Source organism: Olea europaea, chromosome 23 (genome assembly GCF_002742605.1).
Source record: "Olea europaea var. sylvestris chromosome 23, O_europaea_v1, whole genome shotgun sequence".
In the NCBI taxonomy this organism is placed as follows: Eukaryota; Viridiplantae; Streptophyta; class Magnoliopsida; order Lamiales; family Oleaceae; genus Olea; species Olea europaea.
The window spans coordinates 4,791,506-4,812,481 of record NC_036259.1 but is presented as its reverse complement, the minus strand read 5'-3'; the positions used below and the strand labels follow the sequence as shown (position 1 = coordinate 4,812,481).

Here is a 20,976-nt window from a genome sequence, read left to right as displayed (position 1 = left end):
TTTAGTGATATTTTATCATTCTTATCAACGATTTCATACATATGAAATTTCAAAATTATAGATTTAAATATGTTATTAACCTCCAACAATACATTGTTAAGAGCCTGTTTGGCGTAGTGATGGCAACGGGTCGGGGCGAGGATGGGGCAGTTTTTTGCTCAATTTACTGCCCCATTTAATTTAATTTTTTTTTACACATTTTCAAAATTTCGAATTATACTATTAAATTATAAAATACAAATTCAAAATTTAAAAATTCTAAACAAATGATGCTCAAATTAACATCAATATTCAAAGAAATACTCGAAAAAACAATATCCAAATATTCACGTGGTGGGTTCTGCCCCAAACCCGCCCCATCAACTCGTCGGGGTGAGGTAAATTGCTATATCTAGTTTGGCGTAATTTTTGAGAAACTAAAAGGAGTTTTTGAAACCATTTGGCTAATTGTATAAAAGTGATTCTTTTAATTAAAAGGGTTATTAAAAGAAATTGGTTCAATATGATTTTCTTTAAAATCACTTTAGAAATAATTTTTTTTTTCTTTTGAAACTAATTTCCTAACAAAAATTAAGTTATCATTCTTAAATTATTTTTTTTATAGGAAGCAAAAATAAAAGTAATGTTTCATTCCTCAACAAAAGTTGAAAAGTTAGATATTTTTGTTCTAAAACAATTAAATAAATATTTCGTTCCTCAATAAAAGTAAGAAGAAAAACACAAAAGGTCTAAGGCCTACTCCGCACTCCCCAGCAAACATTCACGGTACTCCATAATATATAACGGTCATCCCCTTAAAAAAAATTAAATAAAATTCTATTTAAACCATATTTCGCCCAGCCAATTCGCCCCAGAACTCTTCATTTTCTAAATCCATTCATTCTTCACAAAAGATGAAAATGGGTAAGATAATAATGCTGAAATTTATACAGAAACGTTTTTCCAGAATAATGGCCTCATTTTCACAGCACCATCACAATGGGTGTACTCTTGGGAGTCTGTCGTACAAAAAGCTTCCTGGCCAGCTACTCCAGATTTCTATTCTCAAATTGGATGGCTCTTCTTTTAGTAAATTAATCTGACCCATAACTTTTTAAGCTTTTCTTGTCTCTATAAGTTATTATTTTGGTGTTTTTGCTTATTTAATCAGATTGTGATGTTATGGTATTTTTCCAGATGTTCATGTATCAAGGAATGCTACTGTGGGTAGTCTGGAATTTGCTGTGGAGGCAGTTTATGGTGATTTACCAGAGGATGAAGGCAATATTTTATGGTATGAGAATGTACATAAATTTTTGTTTTGAGTAATGCTATTTAGGACCTGTTTATGTGACGTACAAGTATTTTGATTGATTGCACACCTTAAAAGTAGAAAAATAAATTTCATTTAAGACATCGAATCACTTGCAGATCACCTAAACTCGTGCTCTAGCACCGGTGGTGCTCGAAAAATCATTAAAGAAAGCCTAGTCAAATTGTAAGCCCAAGACAAGTTAGTAGTTACTCACTTTCTTTGCCTATAGATCTTCCTGCAGGTATTTATTCCTCTTATTTGTAGCTCCACTTGAAAAACTGCAACCAGTCGCACTGTTTTCAATGTGGTTCAAAATTAACGGTACTATTTACCACATCATTGAAATCGTTAATTTTTAAAACAAAGGAAGCGAATTGACAAGTGGAAACAACTTTGAAAGTATGATGACTGTTCGAAAAAGTACACAGGCAATTGAGATTTTTAACCCAAGAAAAAATATATCTATGTACAAAATAGTATATTAGATTAAATGTTTTTGGAAAGTTTAGGTCATCAAAATACTCAAATATGCAACATTTTGGAAAAATTATTTTAGGCTGAACAATCTTTTTGATGCATAATAATGTGAGTTTTATATTATGTTCTATTTCCATTCTACCAAACGTGTCTTTAGTGTATTGACACGGTTGATGGGCCAAATGTACCCCAACTTTGGATCCTTTAAAGATAATTTAAAGTTGCCTTTAAATTGTAGAGATATGGAACTCTAAACCACTTATATATTCTTAAGTGTGATCCCATTGAAGACAAAGCCAAAAATAAACTTAAGGGTAAGATTTTAAAGGGAATTCAATTGAATGAATAGGTCACTTATATGGAGCCACTTCTGTTTGTGCTACGAGGGTCAGAAGCTAATCAATGACAAAGCTTGCCTTCAAAGTTATGGGATCAAAGATGGTGATGAGGTTAGTTTCATTTTCCTAGTATTCTCTCATCTAATTCAAGATGGAAGTGAGATCTAAGATGACCAACTTCCATTTTTTTTTCCTGCTTTGGCATTTAGGGTCGGTTCTTAGCCTTGTTTGACTATTATTTATAAACTGTTTATAGGTCAAATCTTTATCCACATTTTGTGGGAGCCACAAGTGCTGCCTACTTATCCACTACTCATTTCTATTTGTTAATAATTTAAGCCGTTTATAAACAAGTCCCAAATATAAAACAAACAAAATGTAGTTTTGGCATGGAGAAGCGGGTTATGTCCCTATATAAGTATCATCTTTCTCTCAACGGTGAGCCCCACCATTTTTTATCACTTCTACAAGAGAAAGATGACTTAAGAAGGCATAAGCAAGATGCATATTTGTGGGCTGAATGTAGTGAGCAAAAAAAAAAAAAGCACATAGAACATCACCACCATTTTTTCTTTCGTGTTGATTACATTGTGGCTGAATTTTTGCTCGTTAATCTCCCGAGTTGTACGGAATATGCATAAATCACTATTAATAAACTTTGCAATGAGACTACTACAGCGAGTCCTGCTGCTAACTGAGGATAAGTCAATGGCTGCGTAATCTATATGCCGGTTAAATTTGGTTACTGATATGTATATCAGTTTATCCTTAGTAATCTCCTTGTGAAAACGCAAAACACATTAATTTATCCTAATTTCTCAGTTATTTTTAGGATTTCATTATATGCTCGCTGTTTTTTGACAATACAGCTTCGTTTTAGCCGGCATATGAGGATTGACCACAAACCTGCTCGGCAGCAATCTGAAAATCACTTTGTTGTATCCGAACAGCACTCACTGTAAGTAAAACTCATGTACTATGAACACTGAAGTATAAGCTTTTCTCTTGCTTATAATCTTTTATGATTAAAATGAAGGCAAAAGCATTTGTTGACAGATCAAATGCTTGTGATGCAAGAGCTGATGATCATGTTGGCATTGAGGAACAAGAAAGTAACCTGAAGTACTTCAACTATGAACAAGACTCGGTCTTTCCTCGAGAAAAATTCAGTTTAGGCCACTTTTTCAAACGCTGGGTATCATGTTCGAAACAGCATGGTTTGAGAAGAAGTAGAGGATACACATTGATATAGATGATTATGCTTTGGAAATAAGCAACAAATTGGTCGAGGTAGCTCGTTTTAGCGTGGAAGAATAGTTGCTCACGTATTTTAGCATCTTGTGGTTGCAGTTTCGAAGGTAGAACTTGTATGCATTTTCGATTATTTGACATAGTGAATATGAGGAAGTGAAGATTGTTCATCTTCTTGCTAAATGGAACTATGCTGCATATTTAGAAATCTGTTTTTTCACCACATTATTATCTCTTTTACATGAATTCCTTTTAGCTTTTTACCCTTGACGACAACTTATTCAGTGAACTCAGTTTATCTTAGAATAGAGAATAACTAGAAGAATTATCACACTAAGAGTAACTTTAAAAACATGTTGGGAAGTTTTATTTGTCTGAAATATAACTATATAAGAATTGGATTGGTTTTTTAGTATAAGAATGAATTTTTAGCTCTTCAAAAGCCTTGTCTTCTTTTTTTTATTTTATTTTTTATTTTTTATTTTTATAATTAAATTGCATTGTCTAAGTGCATTTTACGAGTTTAAATTTTGATTTGCTTATGTGGAGAGCCAACATTACACTTCGACAGTAAAAACTAGTCATATAAGTTGTGTCATGGTCCATATTTTCTCACTAATTTCAAGTATCAACTAACATTTACTAACATGCGGACTTAATTGATACAAACACTCAACTTTAATGACCAAGTTAAAACAAAATGAACTTGAATGACCGATATGTTGGCAATTTACATAACATGTACGGCCCTAATAAAAATTTTCAATTCCCACCAATATTTATTTATTTATTTATTTTTTTTTGGAGAGAAATTGTGATACAAAATTATACATTTGATGAATTCTTGAAAAACACTTCCGAGCTACCATCCACAACTGTCTAATAATACAAACTTCAATGAAAATCCACACGAAGAACAAAATTGAGAGAACTAGGTTTTTTTTTTGTTTTAATTTATTTATTTTTTGTGCTAGCATGAATATGAATTGTATTTTCTTTACAGAATTTTTAAAACCTAGCAACCTATTTATACAAGTCCAAGCGGACTTGACGTGCTCTTAAATTTAATCCGATCCAATATTTAATATATCCAATTAACTAAATTTGATTCATGAATTAATTAATTTGGGCTTATTAACAAGCAACCTGGATAATTAATTAATTGGTAAATCTCATTCTTCTAATTCTCCATTTGTGTGTGATCCATTAGGTTCCTTATCACAATACTTAACGAGTGAACTACAATTTTGATCTAATCAAAATCAATAAATTAAAATTTCACCCCTTTAATTTAGCACCAATTCACATCTATCGTCTTAAATTGACATCAAGTAATTTTTCAGGGTAATATATGTAACGAGAAATGTCATGGGATATGACAAAATCAAACTGGTTCGTTTACAGTGAAAACTATAATTCTTTCATCAATATGATCCGATCCATTGCGAGATATGGATATGTGTTAATCTCAGTTATTGATCATATATTTTATTCCACTATTAAATCAACATATACACATTGACCAATGATTTCATTATCACTTAACTTAATAAAATGTAGATCATAATTTCTTACTATCTAAAAGTAATGAATCCTTTATTGATCATTTCACAATATTCATATGATTCTTGACATACCCGAATGATGCCATATTAGTGACCCTTGGCAAAGAAAAATTCAACATTACCAAAGTATGATTGTCCTCGTATAATGCATTATGATAATCTTAAGTTAAATGACCAATTCCACTACTGAACGTTAGAAATTAACCATTGACACTCAGATAGTTGTCCATGTGGAATCTTCCTAATGAGTCTTCAATATTTTATTCTATAACAAATATTCACGTGTTCATTTAAGTATCATTACATTTTAATTTGTGAGATTAACATACTTCACAAATAAGAAATGTTACACATGATGATCTATTCACAATAACAATATTCGCATATTGTTATTACTTATAACCACGAATGATTTAAAATTCAGTCATGTTGTAATTTGTATTTCATAATAACAATTCTATGTGATTAACAAATCACTAAGATTTAAATTTACGAACTTTATTATTTAATATAAGTTATTAGAATAGCAATTGAAATAAATAATCAATTTTGCCAAAATAAATACATTAAACATATTAAAAATGTTTACAACTTAAATCGATTGGGTATAGGGTAAAAGACTCATATAATAATATTTTCTTCTAGCTTACACGCATGCTATAACATAACATTTTTATGCTATTCACATAGGATTTTCATTAATTTAAGTAGTGGAGAAGAAGATGATAATGTCACTTTGGCAATCAAATTGAAATGGTACAAATTTAGATGATTAAAATGAAATATAGCACTGGTTTTGCCACCATTATTTCAAAATTTAATGGTTGAAATAGTGCCTTTTTCTTTTTTTTTTTTTGGGGAAAAATGAGTGGTTAAAAATGATGGGAAATTTTTCAATTTACGTATAATATTATTTTATGAAAGATTGATTGATTGAAAATAAAAGAAAGAGAAAAATAAACTTTAACATAAGGGAGGCCATAAGTTGATCATTTTGGCCACACATCTTAATATTTCGGTAGGAAATTTGTAAAGCCAAGTGGCTTATATATTGGAGCATCTTTAATGAAAGTGTAAAATTGAATTTAAATTGATATCTTCAATGTCATTTTTGCATCCTCATTTATATCCAATTGTTTAAATCCAAATTCTGTTTTAATAGAAAGATCTAAATTTACTTTTTATTTTTTGTGGATGTAAAAGATTTATAAATAATTTGATTGTTGCAGTGTGGTGATATCTTCTTTTGTATATGAATTTATATAAATGTTAGGATAAAGATAGTTGTACATAAAAATTGGTTCATAAAGGTATCCTCCATCTCACATGCAATGGGTTTCACCCGAATATTTTTTTCAAGTGGGCCCCCACCCCATATGAGATGGAGGACACCATGATGAACCAATCTTTATGTACAACTAGCATCTCTCTAAATATTAATTTTAACCAAACATTCATAATTACTATTTATAANGTTAGAAATTAACCATTGACACTCAGATAGTTGTCCATGTGGAATCTTCCTAATGAGTCTTCAATATTTTATTCTATAACAAAATATTCACGTGTTCATTTAAGTATCATTACATTTTAACTTGTGAGATTAACATACTTCACAAATAAGAAATGTTACACATGATGATCTATTCACAATAACAATATTCGCATATTGTTATTACTTACAACCACGAATGATTTAAAATTCAGTCATGTTGTAATTTGTATTTCATAATAACAATTCTATGTGATTAACAAATCACTAAGATTTAAATTTACGAACTTTATTATTTAATATTAGTTATTAGAATAGCAATTGAAATAAATAATCAATCTTGCCAAAATAAATACATTAAACATATTAAAAATGTTTACAACTTAAATCGATTGGGTATAGGGTAAAAGACTCATATAATAATATTTTCTTCTAGCTTACACGCATGCTATAACATAACATTTTTATGCTATTCACATAGGATTTTCATTAATTTAAGTAGTGGAGAAGAAGATGATAATGTCACTTTGGCAATCAAATTGAAATGGTACAAATTTAGATGATTAAAATGAAATATAGCACTGGTTTTGCCACCATTATTTCAAAATTTAATGGTTGAAATAGTGCCTTTTTCTTTTTTTTTTTTTGGGGAAAAATGAGTGGTTAAAAATGATGGGAAATTTTTCAATTTACGTATGATATTATTTTATGAAAGATTGATTGATTGAAAATAAAAGAAAGAGAAAAATAAACTTTAACATAAGGGAGGCCATAAGTTGATCATTTTGGCCATACATCTTAATATTTCGGTAGGAAATTTGTAAAGCCAAGTGGCTTATATATTGGAGCATCTTTAATGAAAGTGTAAAATTGAATTTAAATTGATATCTTCAATGTCATTTTTGCATCCTCATTTATATCCAATTGTTTAAATCCAAATTCTGTTTTAATAGAAAGATCTAAATTTACTTTTTATTTTTTGTGGATGTTAAAGATTTATAAATAATTTGATTGTTGCAGTGTGGTGATATCTTCTTTTGTATATGAATTTATATAAATGTTAGGATAAAGATAGTTGTACATAAAAATTGGTTCATAAAGGTATCCTCCATCTCATATGCAATGGGTTTCACCCGAATATTTTTTTCAAGTGGGCCCCCACCCCATATGAGATGGAGGATACCATGATGAACCAATCTTTATGTACAACTAGCATCTCTCTAAATATTAATTTTAACCAAACATTCATAATTACTATTTATAATTATTTATATGTGAAATTTACTATTTTTAATACTATTTTTATTATAAATCATTTATAAAATTGTCAAACCGAAGCTTATTTTTCAAACTTTACCGTGACGGTGCACTTGCAAACGTATCTAGAACAAACAGTAATTATTTGTAAATAACAATCTATTTTATAAAATTAGAAATACCATGGACGGCTATCGGAACGCAACAGAAAATTGTTGAAGATTGAATTCAAAATTAAGCTGAAGAAGAGCAAGAAAAATGAGGAGGGCTTCTTCTCAAACCCTAATGTAGTTTTTATATTTTCTTATTTCAATTTGCAATGTTTTGAATATCCTTTTCTAATCAGCCGAGTGAATCAATGATTCTGCAGACAACGTTTTCAAGAATCTGATCGGGAAGAACAAGCCAGGAACGAAAGCAAAAAAATTAAACTCAAAGATGAACGCAAGACCCAACAACGAATTGGAGATAGAATTGACGACATTACCCAGCAAGTCACTTGCATGACAATCTACAAACGAAAAGGCAAAAGACCATGTAGATTATTCATTTTTTATGAATTATTTAATTGACAGTGTTTTTCTTCTTCTTTTTTATCCTGTTAAAACATTCGAATATGTCGATTTTTTGGTTTTTATATTCTGAAAATTCTTGTTTCTTGGGTTCTATTGAGAAACTAAGGACATGGGTTCTTGAGTTTAAGGGTCAATTTATATTTTTGGAAGTGTTTTAGACTCAATATAAATTGTGTTCATTGCAAAAAATTTATTTTTGTGGGGTGGATAGATTTTAACAATTAGTGTTTAATAGGTGAAGAGTTTTCTTGGGAGAACCATGGGTTACACAGGCAAGAGATGAGGACTAGAGCAGCAAGGCTAGAAAAACAGCTCAAAGCAAGATGGTCCATTGAACAGTTGATTGATGAACAGCTGAGTCATTTCCGGGCCATTTATATCAGAGTCCCGACTACAATGAAGGATGTGACCCAACTTCTCATGCCCAAGGAGGCCTCGGCCCACGAACTAGCTGCAACATCCTGGCTTGGTGATTGGCGGCCTACGATGATTCTTGAGTTATCCCGCTCATTAATACAATCCTCTTCGGACTCTGCTGGACTTGAGCAGGTCTTATTGCAGCTGATCAATGATGTGCGTATCCAGGAGGCAGTGATAGATGAAGAAATGGCTGAAATTCAAGCAACTTGTGTGTTACACCTCCCTTTCAGTCCACTGAGGGTTGAGGGCAGTGGTCCTCCCTTGGCTCGTATGCAGTCAGAATTCAAGAAAATCCACCGGGTTGTCACTAAGGCCCAAAATCTCAGGTGCTTGTTACCCTCCTTATGATATTACAACTTTGATCTTAGCCAAAGGACAAAGATGTGTCTTATGATATACCACTTTTATCTTATAATATCAAATATTTGTCTTATATAAAGCCCCTGTTTGAATAGTGATTTTCGGAGAATCTATAGTTAAAAAGTACGGAAATATTTTGGGTTTACGTACAAAATATTTTATTACGTGAATGTGGGGTTAAAAATGAGTATGAGAATTAAAGAAATGTCTTAAAAGGGAGGCAAACAGTGGCTAATTACTCAGCCATTGGATGTAAAATAGGTTGAAGACAGTGGAATTGGTTGTAAAGAAGGTATTGAGCAAGACTGATGCTGCGGAATTCCTAGTCGCATTTACAAGATTTCAAGACGCAATTCATCACTTCGCTATTCAATATAAATTGAGCAAGGGTACAGTTTCTGTACCTGTCAAGGTACTTGGGGGTTCTAGTCTAGGAAACTGAAAGAAGCTTCAAGAGTTCTTTTTTACTGTCTGATGTAAATGTGTAGTTTTCACTTGATGAGTACATACTCTAAATTTTACACTTTGTAAACTGAGTTAGCTAGAAAAGAAATGTGGGATTTCATTGTTGTCACAAGATATTGCCTTGATTCCTGGCTTTGTGCTGTTGTTTGACAAAACACTATTTGGATCACAACCGATTTGCAATTCAGAATTATGTTTCAGTATGTGAGCTGTTAATGCCTTGTGATATGCAGATAGATAACACATCTACTACGATGTTATGCACTATAGTATTTTGGTTTTTATGTCCTTAAAGATTATGAAGTTACATTTGCCTATCTGGATGGTCTTTCTGTACTACCTATTTTACTGATGGAATTCATCACTACTTTAGCTACTACAGCAGCTCAACCAGTTACTCGGGGTTCTCGACTATTTCATTTCTTGAACTGGAGTTACATAATTTCTGGTGGATTTGTCTTCGAGAAAAAGAGAAATGTGGTTACAGCCAACCTACTGACTTAAGTAGTGTTTTCCCCTTATCAAAACGGTCTCTCATTTTATCAAATATGATTCAGATTGCTTACTTTTGGTTTGTAGCATTTATTCTGGAAATTTTACTATGCTGTTTCATCATTTGTCAATTCTTTTTCCAGATTTATGAACATGTCCTGTTGTCATGGTTTTAGAAATAGAAAAGATTTATTTCTCATGTTATGCTTGCATTAAGTTGGATTGATAGGCTCTAGTCTTAGGTTTAAATGGCTTTGACATCGTCTGCACACAGAAGAGAAGAGACTAGTGTATTTCTTTGTATAGGACAATAAGAGAATTAAAGTCATGGAGTTGGTGCCACTAAATTCAAAATTTGCAATACTTTACATTTGAATCCTATTTAATTAAACATAACTGGACTATAGAAATCACTATTCATATAATTTATAACACTCCTTTGGATTTCTATTTTCAAATAATATGACTTATTAAAATCTTATTAGACTAGATCCGATGGGAAAATCCTAATAAAGAAAGATAGTACATTATTCTTATTAACACGCAGTATAGAGCTATTTAGTTGTAACAAAATCTCGGTCAAGGAAAAATGAGTGCAATGCATATTTGCTTCCCCCTTATGATATATTACATTAGAACTTTGATATGTTGCATTCCAATATTACTAACCAACTTCTCAAATGTGTAGTATGTAATGCCTTTGTTAATAAATCTGTGAGATTATCTTTCGAACGAATCTATTGAACATCAAGATCATGGGTGAAAAAGATTTTTGGTGAATACGTTTTGTTCTGACACCTTTAATGAATCCTCCCTTTAGTTGAACTATGCGTGAAATATTATCTTCATGTAGTATTGTTATTTTTCCTTATTAGAAGATAGTCAGCACGTTTCTCGACTATGTAGGTTTCTTGATCTCAACTGTACACATTCTCGACTTGCCTCATGAATTGCAAGTAGTTTAGCATGATTTGAAGAAGTCTTCGTTAATGTCTATTTTGTAGATTGCCATGATATAGCAGTGCCGCAACATGTGAGTAGATAATCTATTTGAGACCTAACTTTATTTGGGTCATATAAACTAGTTCTGATTTAGATTTATTAACGTAAAGTAAGCACATAAATTATTCCCCGAGGATGACAAAATACATGTTCCTCTACCTCCAATGTCTTCGTGAAGGAGTCATCTTACTAATTTTTATTTTTTATTTATTTTTTATTTTTTATTTTTATTGAGAATGCTATATTGTATCGTATATTCCACCTATTGCATTAAGATACAACACTTCATGACCAAGAAGTTCTTCGTTATCTTCTCAAAGCCTAAAAGGATTTTTTTGGGTATCAAGTGAGCAAACAACCATAGGGATACTCAATCGATGTGGTTTATCTATATAAAATCGTTTAACATCCTTTTTGTACAAGTTGATCATGAACAAGAAATCCTTCAGCTAACGCTCAACTTGACCAGCAAAATATCCCTTTTCATAATCAATGTCAGGACTTTGTTAAAACCTTATGCTACTAGTCGCACCTTGTATCTCACGACTTTAATTTTCCTATTTGGTTTTCGCACAAACACCCATGTGTACCCTATTTACCTTATCCCTTCATGTGTTTGTATAGAGTAAAAAAACTTTACGTTTTTCTAATGAGTTTATGCTACTTGTGTTGCATCTTTCCAATTCAGCTAATTATTTTTACATCGACATTCGTCAGTTGAGTTTTATTCTTTTATACTAATTTTAGATACTTGAATTTCCCGTGGAATTTAATGATTAGTTATGTCTATTGACTCTTCATGAGCACTCTCTCCTAAAATGGACCTGTTGGAAAATTATTTAATTTGTCTAGTGGACTGAAATATTTCATTATGGGTTCTTAACATAACTCCTAATTTAAAAGATCACATTTCATAAATAATAAACTCATTAAAATATTTCAAAAATCAGGTGGTAAATAAATTTATTAAATATTAAAATATAATATAATATAAATTAATTATTTCCACCAATGCCAACCAATCCTATCACTTCAGTACACCAACTTTTCTCCACCTCCCCACCAGAGACGGCCATTGGCTCCGGTGATCACTCCGGCTACCGTTCCAATGATCACTCCGGGCGCTCCGACGATTGTTCCGACTATCACTCCGACGCTGCTCCAGCACCGTCTCCAGTGATCCCTCCAGCGACCGTTCCAATGATCACTCAGAGGCACTCCGACGACTGTTCCGGCGATCACTTCGACGCTGCTCCGGCAGCTGTTTGACCATCCCTCCTGCAAACAGCTCCAATGACCACTCCGATGTCTGTGGCCGACTTTGTTTTCGATGTGAGTAAATGTGTCCAAATTTGTATTCAGTGTGACTGTTTGTGACCAAGTCAATCTTAAATCACAACTGATCACAATCAACACAAAATTGATCACAGACAGTCACAACAAACACATACTTGATCGCATAAGATCACCACAAACAAATTTGCACACACTTCAGACCTGTGATTAACCGTGACCAATTTTATCTTCTGTGTGACTAACTGTAACCAAAATTTTATTTAGTGTGACTTTCTTTGACCAGGTTAATCCCAAGTCACAATCGGTTACGACCACTAACAATAGAATCACTAGAATGATCTGATAAAAAACCACCCAAAACTCTGGTTAAACAAAAGATCTAATAAAAAACCACCCATCACTAGAAATTTGATAAAACTACGGTGGTTCCATCTCCTTCATCACCAAATCCAACGCCAAAATCAATTTTCTCTCCACCACTCGTCAGCTCATTTCCACCATGCAATCACTCACAGCCGCCGCCACCACCACTACCACCACTTTCAATATTCTCGTCACCACCCGTGAAGTCACCTCCACCACCACCGAAGTGGTCTCCATTACCTTTAGTAATCTATCCATCACCACCCGTCCATCCATTGTCCCCGTCCCTTGAATATACATTTGAAAATTTTTGGTTGGAGTAGAGATTGATTTGGTGGTGGTGGTGGGTATTGTGTAGCGGCACATAGAGAAGAGGAAGAAAGCGAGTTGGGATTGAATTGGGAATGGGGTGGAGGTTGCTTGAATATGTAGATTAGGTTTAATTAAATTTTTATTAATTACAGTTGTTAAAAATTAATTATCACCTGATTTGTGAAATGAAAATTAATTCCCTAGTTTTTTGAAAATTAATCTTTAAAGGTAAGGTTCTAGGTAATTTTCTCTTTCATTAATTGTGTATAAAGGTCAAGTAGGCTGACATATGTCATTATTGTGTATAAAGATTATTTTAAAGTTAAGTTCTAAATTAAAGTGATCTAATGAAAAATTAAGTAATTGAGCTTAAGGCATCTAAATAAAGTGTGGGTCAAATTATATGTATAGAAACCAAGTTTCTTTAGAATTATATTTCACGTTAGACGAAATACATATGAAATATATATATATATATATATAGCTCGACTCAAATCGGCCTATGGGCCCTTTCCATGACAAATTGAGCAGGGTAAGACCATGAGCTTTTTGAATTTTTTTACAGCATGTTTGGTTCGATTTAAAATCTAATTTTAATCTAAGTTAAAATCAAACAATCAATATTAACCATATCTTTCATGGGTTTCACAACTTTTTAACCAGATTGTTTTATTTTATGATGAGCGAAATATATATGGAATATATATATAGGATTATGGTCCCCAATTCATATGCAGTTTCTCATTCTTTCGGTCATCCCATAAACAAAAGAATACAGGAGAAAACATATTGAAGAGGAAGATCCAATACCAACAATCAAGAATTAAGATAAAAGAATTCAATAATCAAGATTATGGATCAAGAAGCAAAACCAAGAACAAGATTCAAAGAATCCAATAAGGCAAAATTCAATATTGAAAGTGAGAAACCAATCAAGAAGGGATCTCAAGTTGATTTTCAAGATTTAACATTTGGAATTGAGATTCAGTAATAAAGAATTATTTCCAATGAATTAAAATATGTTCCGCATTATTAATTTTCTTGGTGTTTTGACTTGGAGGATCTTGACAACAAAATAATTAGGTTTTTAAGTTCTAAAGTTTCTAGTTTTATAAAATCTAAAGTTTTATAAAAATTCAGCAAATGGTATCAGAGCTGATTCCATGTTATACCACTGGGATTAAAGGAAGAATTTTGTGGCTAAAATTCATATATTGAGTTCTGGAATTTTTTAGTTTGGAATATGATTTTTTTCCATAAACTTTGAAATTTATAATTTTTCAAGTTGGAATTTTAGGATTAAAAGCTACAATTTGGATTTCTCCAATGAATGATATGAATTTTAACCCTAAAATTCAAAATTTAGATTGTTTTGGAATTTTTTCAAAAATTATGATTGAAAACGGCAACTGCAACGCTCTGCAACTGCTGTAAGGTAGCATGATCGGTGCTACGACGCTGGTCACATAGTGACGCGTCGATTTTTCGAAATTTTTTTCTTTTGGGCAGGAAGGAAAAATATAAAAGTATGAAGAGGCAATCAATTTTAAATCTTGGTATTTAATGTTTCTTTTGGATTACTAGTTTTTAAAAATAGATTAGCTGAAACAACATATTACCAACTTGCCTAAACTAATTTTTTTGGAATATTATGAAGGTTGTGTGGATATAATTCATGCTTCACAGCCCAAAGAAGATTAATATTTGGTAGAATTATTTGCACATCCTTGGTAATAAATATATGACAATTGTAAAGTTTTTCATTATGTAAACATTGAGTCGATCCAAAAGTATACTTGATGTTTGACTGGATTTATTGTCAATATTTGACTACTACATCAAGAGTACTACTTACAAGTTGATATTTTTTTCCAAAGACTAAATATCAATGTTGTGCTCGATCTATTGAGATTGGCTCACCATTATTTGAAATTATTGATTGTTCAATACGGATTCCTATGTGAATATATTATTTAGGTTTACGTTCTCTATTCGGTTAATTTATCTACTTCTGCAATATCTATCAATATCATTTCAATTTCTGTGCTTGAACAAAAGTTTAAGGGCTGGAAAAAGAATGTTTGTGTCCTCTTTGATGGCATGGATCTAAACCTTGTGTTAAGGACTGAACAATCTACTACTCTTACAGATAAGGTTTCCGCTAATAAAATAAGACTCAAATAAGTGAGATTGATCAAACTGCATAAGTTTTATGATCATAAAGCTTAAAATTCCAGCAAAATTCAAGGATGCTGTGTCCAATAAGATAACTGTCAAGGAATTTCTTAAAGAAATATTCTAAAACGCTTTGCAAAAAAGCGATAAGATCGAAATTAATACGTTTTTGACAAACTAGGTTTCACTAAAGGACAAGGTTCAAGAAAATATACGGGAGTACATCATGAATGTGTCTCATCTTGCTTCAAAACCAATAGTATTAAAGTTTAAGCTGTTTGATGACTTGCTCGTACATATGGTTTTGATTTCTTTTCCTGCACAATTGGGTTAATTTAAGGTCAATTACATCTGTCAAAAGGGGAAGTGGACTCTTAATGAGCTCATTTCATATTGTGTGCAAGGAGAAAATTTAAAGCAAGAGAGAACTAAAAGTACTCATATGTCAAGTATCTATAAGGACAAGTTAAAGAGTAAGAAAGCTACATCCGGCTAGGTTCAAAAGAAATAACAAACACCTGAAAAGGATAAATCGTTTAGCTGTTACTTTTGTGAAAATCTAGGATACATGAAGAAAAATTGTACTAAGTATCATGATTGGCATGTAAAGTCACGTACACTTCTCATTTTAGTATGTTCCGAGGTTTATGTAGTTTCATTACAAAGATATATTTTGTGGATCTATTTTAGTGTCTATTCAAATAAGTGTGTCTATGTGGCTTTGTCTAAATAGGCTAAAGCCAATTGATGCTAAAAGGTTCATCTATGTTGGATGATGGCAAATTAGTTAAAGTTGAGACTATAAGGACTTTTAAGTTATTATTAAAGACTAGTTATGATTTGAATTTGAAAGAGACATTTGCGGTTCTGTCTTTTTAGACGAAATTTGGTTTTTGTTTCTATATTGAACAAATTCAATTACTTTCGTTCAATTGGAAATAATAAGTTCAGTTCTTTTCTTAATTCAATTATCCAGTTATGATAGCTTGTATCTGCTTAATACGGTTGCCTCTTATAAAGAAATCTTACATGTGAATTCACGTGGTATTAGACATAAATTAACCAATCAGAATTTCGGTTCGTTATGACATAAGCGATAACGTCACATCTCTCAAAAGAGAATGGAAAATCTTGTGTCAAAAGGATTTCTTGACTCCTTAACTTTTCAAACGTAAGTTGTTTGTGTAAAACCCGCAAGCGTACTAGGATCGTTGTACAAGTAATAAGATTTGTGAGTTAAAAGTATCGTTCCCACGAGGAATAATGTCTAATATTTAGTTAAGTAGCTTTTACTAAATTCGAAATAATATAAAATCAAAAAGTTGTGATTTGTATGTTTCCTATGTTAATCTTCAACTAAGAAAGCAAATAAAATATTTATTTAATATGTGAATATTTGTATTTGGAATCGTGAATTCCTCTATTGCCATTTAATTCAACTCTTAATTTATAATTTAGTAAATTTATGTATTCAAGACAATCGATAATCCACTTTTATTCAATATTCTTTCCTAAGATATATTAAACATATGTTTAACACAATTCGATCCTATTCCTAATCCGAATTTATATGAAAAACATGCATTGATTCACATGATTTATCACACATTGCACCTGTCATAGATATTATTTCTAACACCTATTGTCCATGTGTTGATTTTATCGCGTTCTATACTTATTGTGAGTATTCCTATATTATACCAAGCAATTTACTATCTAATTGGTGATCAAGTAATTAAATTGTTCAATGAGAATGCAAAATCAGTCAAGAAAAAAATCATGAAGTACTTAATTAATTGTCTTGAATTAAAATAAACAGACAATATGGTTTATCATTCATCCAATACAATGAGAAACTAGTCTAGCATATTAATATATAAATTATAAGAAGAATACTAGAAAAATATCACCCGGATCATGAAAGAATACAAAATATGTTGATCTTCAAGTCCAAAGTTGATTTCTTCAAAATCTTGACATAATTGAACTTCAATTCCTTTCTATAACTTGATCTTCTCTCTTAAAATATAGTAATTAGCCCCTTGTTTTTGATAAATTTGATGAAACTATTGTGTATGAAGAGGCAAGGGAGAGACCCTTTAATTGCTGCCCATATCTTGTATTTATATGATGAAATTAGGTCAAAATTCACGTCCAAATTGTCTTCCAAAAGAGTTTGCATAAATAAGGAAAATCGCCTTCGTGCGCACATAATTTTGTCTCTGTACAGCTTTCAGTATTTTGGTCATAACTTTCTCTTTTAGTGTCCGATTTAGGTGATTCAAAGTACATTGGGAAGCTAGCTAAAAGAGCTACAATTCTTCTAGAAATATAATTTGAAAGTTCTCCATCCGAAAAATGGGCCTCAAGTTGACCAAAAATCTTTAAGATCTCTTATACGATTAGAAGTCGATTTATGGTAATACTCTGATCATATTCCTTTCCTTTTTGACCCCAATTTGCATTCAACTGACTCCTATCAATCTTCAAAGTATCTTTTTTGGTCCAAATCAACCATTAGATATTTATACTTTGGTTCCTATACTTTGGATTTGCTTCATTTTAGCCTTTTTTCATTCTTTTTTCCAATTCTTCTTTGAAACATGAACCTTTCTTAATCAAAGCAATAAATAACAAATTAGTACTGATCCATTCATAGAATAATCAAATATCACCATTTAGAATCCCAAATAAGTGTAGAAACTACAGTTATCATAAGTGTTTATGTTAATTACATTAAGGGAAGACCGACAAACATAAAGAGATTAGGTACCAATAAAAAATGCTTCTTTAAAGTCATTAGCTTGACTTTTTACCATGATTGATTAGGGTGGCTCGAACCAAATTATGCCGTCCTTACATTTTGTGCAATAACATTTAAGCACCCTTTCTTTGCTCTCTGTATTTTGATATTTCCATTTTCATCTCTACCGAGAATTTCACCAAAATTTAATTATATTCTAACAGCTTCGTTGATTAGGTGGCTCATCTTTATCAATTCTACAACAAGCTTTAATGTTGGGAGGTTGCTCATATTAGGTGTACATATTGAAAATCTCTTCCTTGTCCTCCACCCTCAATATTAGCTCACTCCTCTCCATGTCAATTAGCGTTCGTCCTGTTGCTAAAAATGACCGGCCCAATAAAATTGGAATGTCTCGATCTTTTGGTATGTCTAACACAATGAAGTTCGCAAGAAATATTAAACTTTCCTTTTATGAGTACATCCTACTTTGCTACGTGGCCTTGAAATTGTTCTACAAGCTAGTTGTAATGTTATTGATATTGGTTTAACTTTATCCAGTTCCAATTTCCTGTAAACAGAATATGACATTAGATTTTAAACTGGCACCTATGTCACATGATGCATTAATAGAACAAGAGTTTCCAATTGAAATTGGTAAAGTAAAACTCCCTGAATTTTCAACTTGGGAGGCAATTTATTTTGTATTCTTGCACTACTTCCCTCCGTTAATGCCACAATTTCAAACTCCAAAAGCTTTCTTATCATTGTTAACATCTCCTTCAAATATTTTGCGTAGCTTGGAATTTGTAAAGATTGATCTGGAGCTTCTTGAGAACATTGACAACATTTTCAAATTATGTGTCTTGTTTGTTCTTCTTGAGTCTTTATGGAAAAGAAATGAGGGGTACGTAAGCCTTGATTGGACTTGGTGCCTTGGTAGTAGATGTCTATGCACTTTCTTCATTTTCCGTTGAGGTTGGTGCATATTATTTTATCATTGTAGCTTCATCAATCTATTTCTGGTCTCGTTGTAGTAATCTTTGGCGATTGTACCTCACTATTTGTAGTTATAGCATGAATATTTGCTCTCTTAACTTCTTTCGAAGTCTTTAGAGAAATAGAAATGGGGGTACATATGCTTTCTTGTTCATGGGGGCCTTGGGTGGATCTTTCTCCATTATTCTAATTGCCATCATCTGTTCCTTAGAATTTATCATTGTTTTGCCTAAAAATGATCCATGTGGATGTTCTGCGAGTTGTTGAGCTATTTGAGCAATATTGTCTCTAATTTCTTGATAGATGCTTGCTGATTTTGAAAATTAGTATAAATATACTGTACCTTGTCTATTTTCGACACATATTGATGAAACATCTCCCCCAAACATGGTCTTGTCTCTTGCTAAAATTATTTCCATATGAGTTGAAATTATGAGAGCTATTATTAATAAAGTTTATTTGTTCATCTAAAGAAGTAAGCATCAAGCAATTTTCGATAGCATGCTTTTTCCCATAATTCTCACATGTTGAATTGACCATCATTATATTTGCTCCATGTATTTGCAATTTTACAATTAAATCTACCTCCTTTGTTAAAGCAGCAAGTTGTGCATTTACAGATGTTGAGCTATCTAGTTCATACATTCCAGCCGCCTTATTTGGTACCACTATTTTTGATAAGAACATTGAGTGCATAGTGGTGATTAACTCGAATAGGTGTAGGCAGTATTGAATTGATTTGACTATGATTGATCCTCCCACTGAGAAATCCACCTGAGACTTTGATAGTGGTGAAAATATGGTATAGAAATACTGCACTTGATTTCCAATGGTGATCCCATGATTTGGACACTTTCTCATAAGCTCCTTAAATTTGTTCTATGCCTCATGATAGCTTTCCTCATCCATTTGTTCGAAGGTTTGAATTTTCAATTTGATTTTTGCTACCCTAATCGATGGAAAAAATTTGTTGCAAAATTTTTTGATCAGCTCCTCCTATGTGGTAATGCTTCCATTAGGTTCAACATCGAGCCATTCCAATGTAGCATTTCTCAATGTATATGAAAGTAAACGAAGCTTGATAACATCCTCATTAACTCCTGGAGCATGACAATTCCGACAATTCCTGAGAAATCTGAAATATGTGTGTTTGATTTTTCATCAGGTAACCTGTAAAATTGGAGAGTATTGCTCATCAAATTGATTCAATCTACCCATTATCTGGAAATTGTTTATCCCAAAATCTGGATAAACTATGTTGGAACACGCGACTGCTACTATAGGTGTTAAGAACATTGAAACTCACAAATCTCCTTCATTTATTTACCTTCGCTCTTGTTATTGATCTCTCGTGGCTATTTGTCTAATTGGTTGTATAGGAAAAGTGTTGTTTTGATTGTCCGTCACTTGATATTGTTGTTTTTGTTTGTTTTCCTTGCATCTTCATTTGAAGGTATGTTCTATTTTCGAATCAAATGGTTCAAGATCGTAGCCTTGGGTACGAAACAACAATTAACACCTTTTTTTTGTAAATAAAAGAAAATAAACAAATCAAATATCAGTTGAAAATAAAACAAATTAAGACTAAGTAATCGTCCCCCACAATAACGCCAAAAAACTTATTGTCGATTTTATATCCCGCAAGTGTACGTATTGTAATAAATAATAAAGTGGACCTAAGAGTCTGAATATCGTTCTCATGAGGACTATACTTTAATACTTAATTTATTATTTCCAACTTCTATTTAATGAAAATAAACAATAATAGCGATCAGTTGTAATTTTTAATTTAACTACTTAACAATACGTGGATGCACATAAAAGATTGATTGATAATTCAAATAATAAACATATATTAGGGGAGAACAATTTCACATATTGATCACATTTAAGTCTTAAATCAAGATTCATAAAATCTAAGGCATTTTTCGGTTAAATTTTCTTATTGTATTTAATAATTTGCATCTTTACATAATTATTGTTCACAAAAAATCATTGAATAATTGGCCAAAGAATTCAAGGCATTGAGATCATAATTAAAATCAACACATACACACACACACACACACACACACACACACACACACACATATATATATA

General features: G+C 31.8%; 2 protein-coding genes across 4 annotated transcripts; both read left to right on the top strand.

Annotated features, from left to right (window-relative positions):
- Positions 1-764: 764 nt before the first annotated feature.
- LOC111371881 (U11/U12 small nuclear ribonucleoprotein 25 kDa protein-like) lies at positions 765-3,543 on the top strand. 2 transcript variants are annotated; one of them, XM_022994037.1, is made up of 5 exons: positions 765-1,068; positions 1,177-1,273; positions 2,121-2,220; positions 2,979-3,067; positions 3,166-3,543. In XM_022994037.1, exons 1-5 carry the CDS (start codon positions 894-896, stop codon positions 3,359-3,361), a joined length of 657 nt encoding a protein of 218 aa, XP_022849805.1. In that variant the 5' UTR covers positions 765-893; the 3' UTR covers positions 3,362-3,543. The 2 variants fall into 2 exon arrangements, with proteins under 2 accessions (XP_022849805.1, XP_022849806.1); XM_022994038.1 differs by having other exon boundaries at positions 3,146-3,323.
- Positions 3,544-7,839: 4,296 nt separating this feature from the next.
- LOC111372164 lies at positions 7,840-9,598 on the top strand. 2 transcript variants are annotated; one of them, XM_022994362.1, is made up of 4 exons: positions 7,840-7,961; positions 8,045-8,211; positions 8,485-8,995; positions 9,291-9,598. In XM_022994362.1, the coding sequence occupies exons 1-4, from the start codon at positions 7,933-7,935 to the stop codon at positions 9,469-9,471; spliced, it is 888 nt and encodes a 295-aa protein (XP_022850130.1). In that variant the 5' UTR covers positions 7,840-7,932; the 3' UTR covers positions 9,472-9,598. The 2 variants fall into 2 exon arrangements, with proteins under 2 accessions (XP_022850130.1, XP_022850131.1); XM_022994363.1 differs by having other exon boundaries at positions 7,842-7,961; positions 8,045-8,199.
- Positions 9,599-20,976: the final 11,378 nt, after the last annotated feature.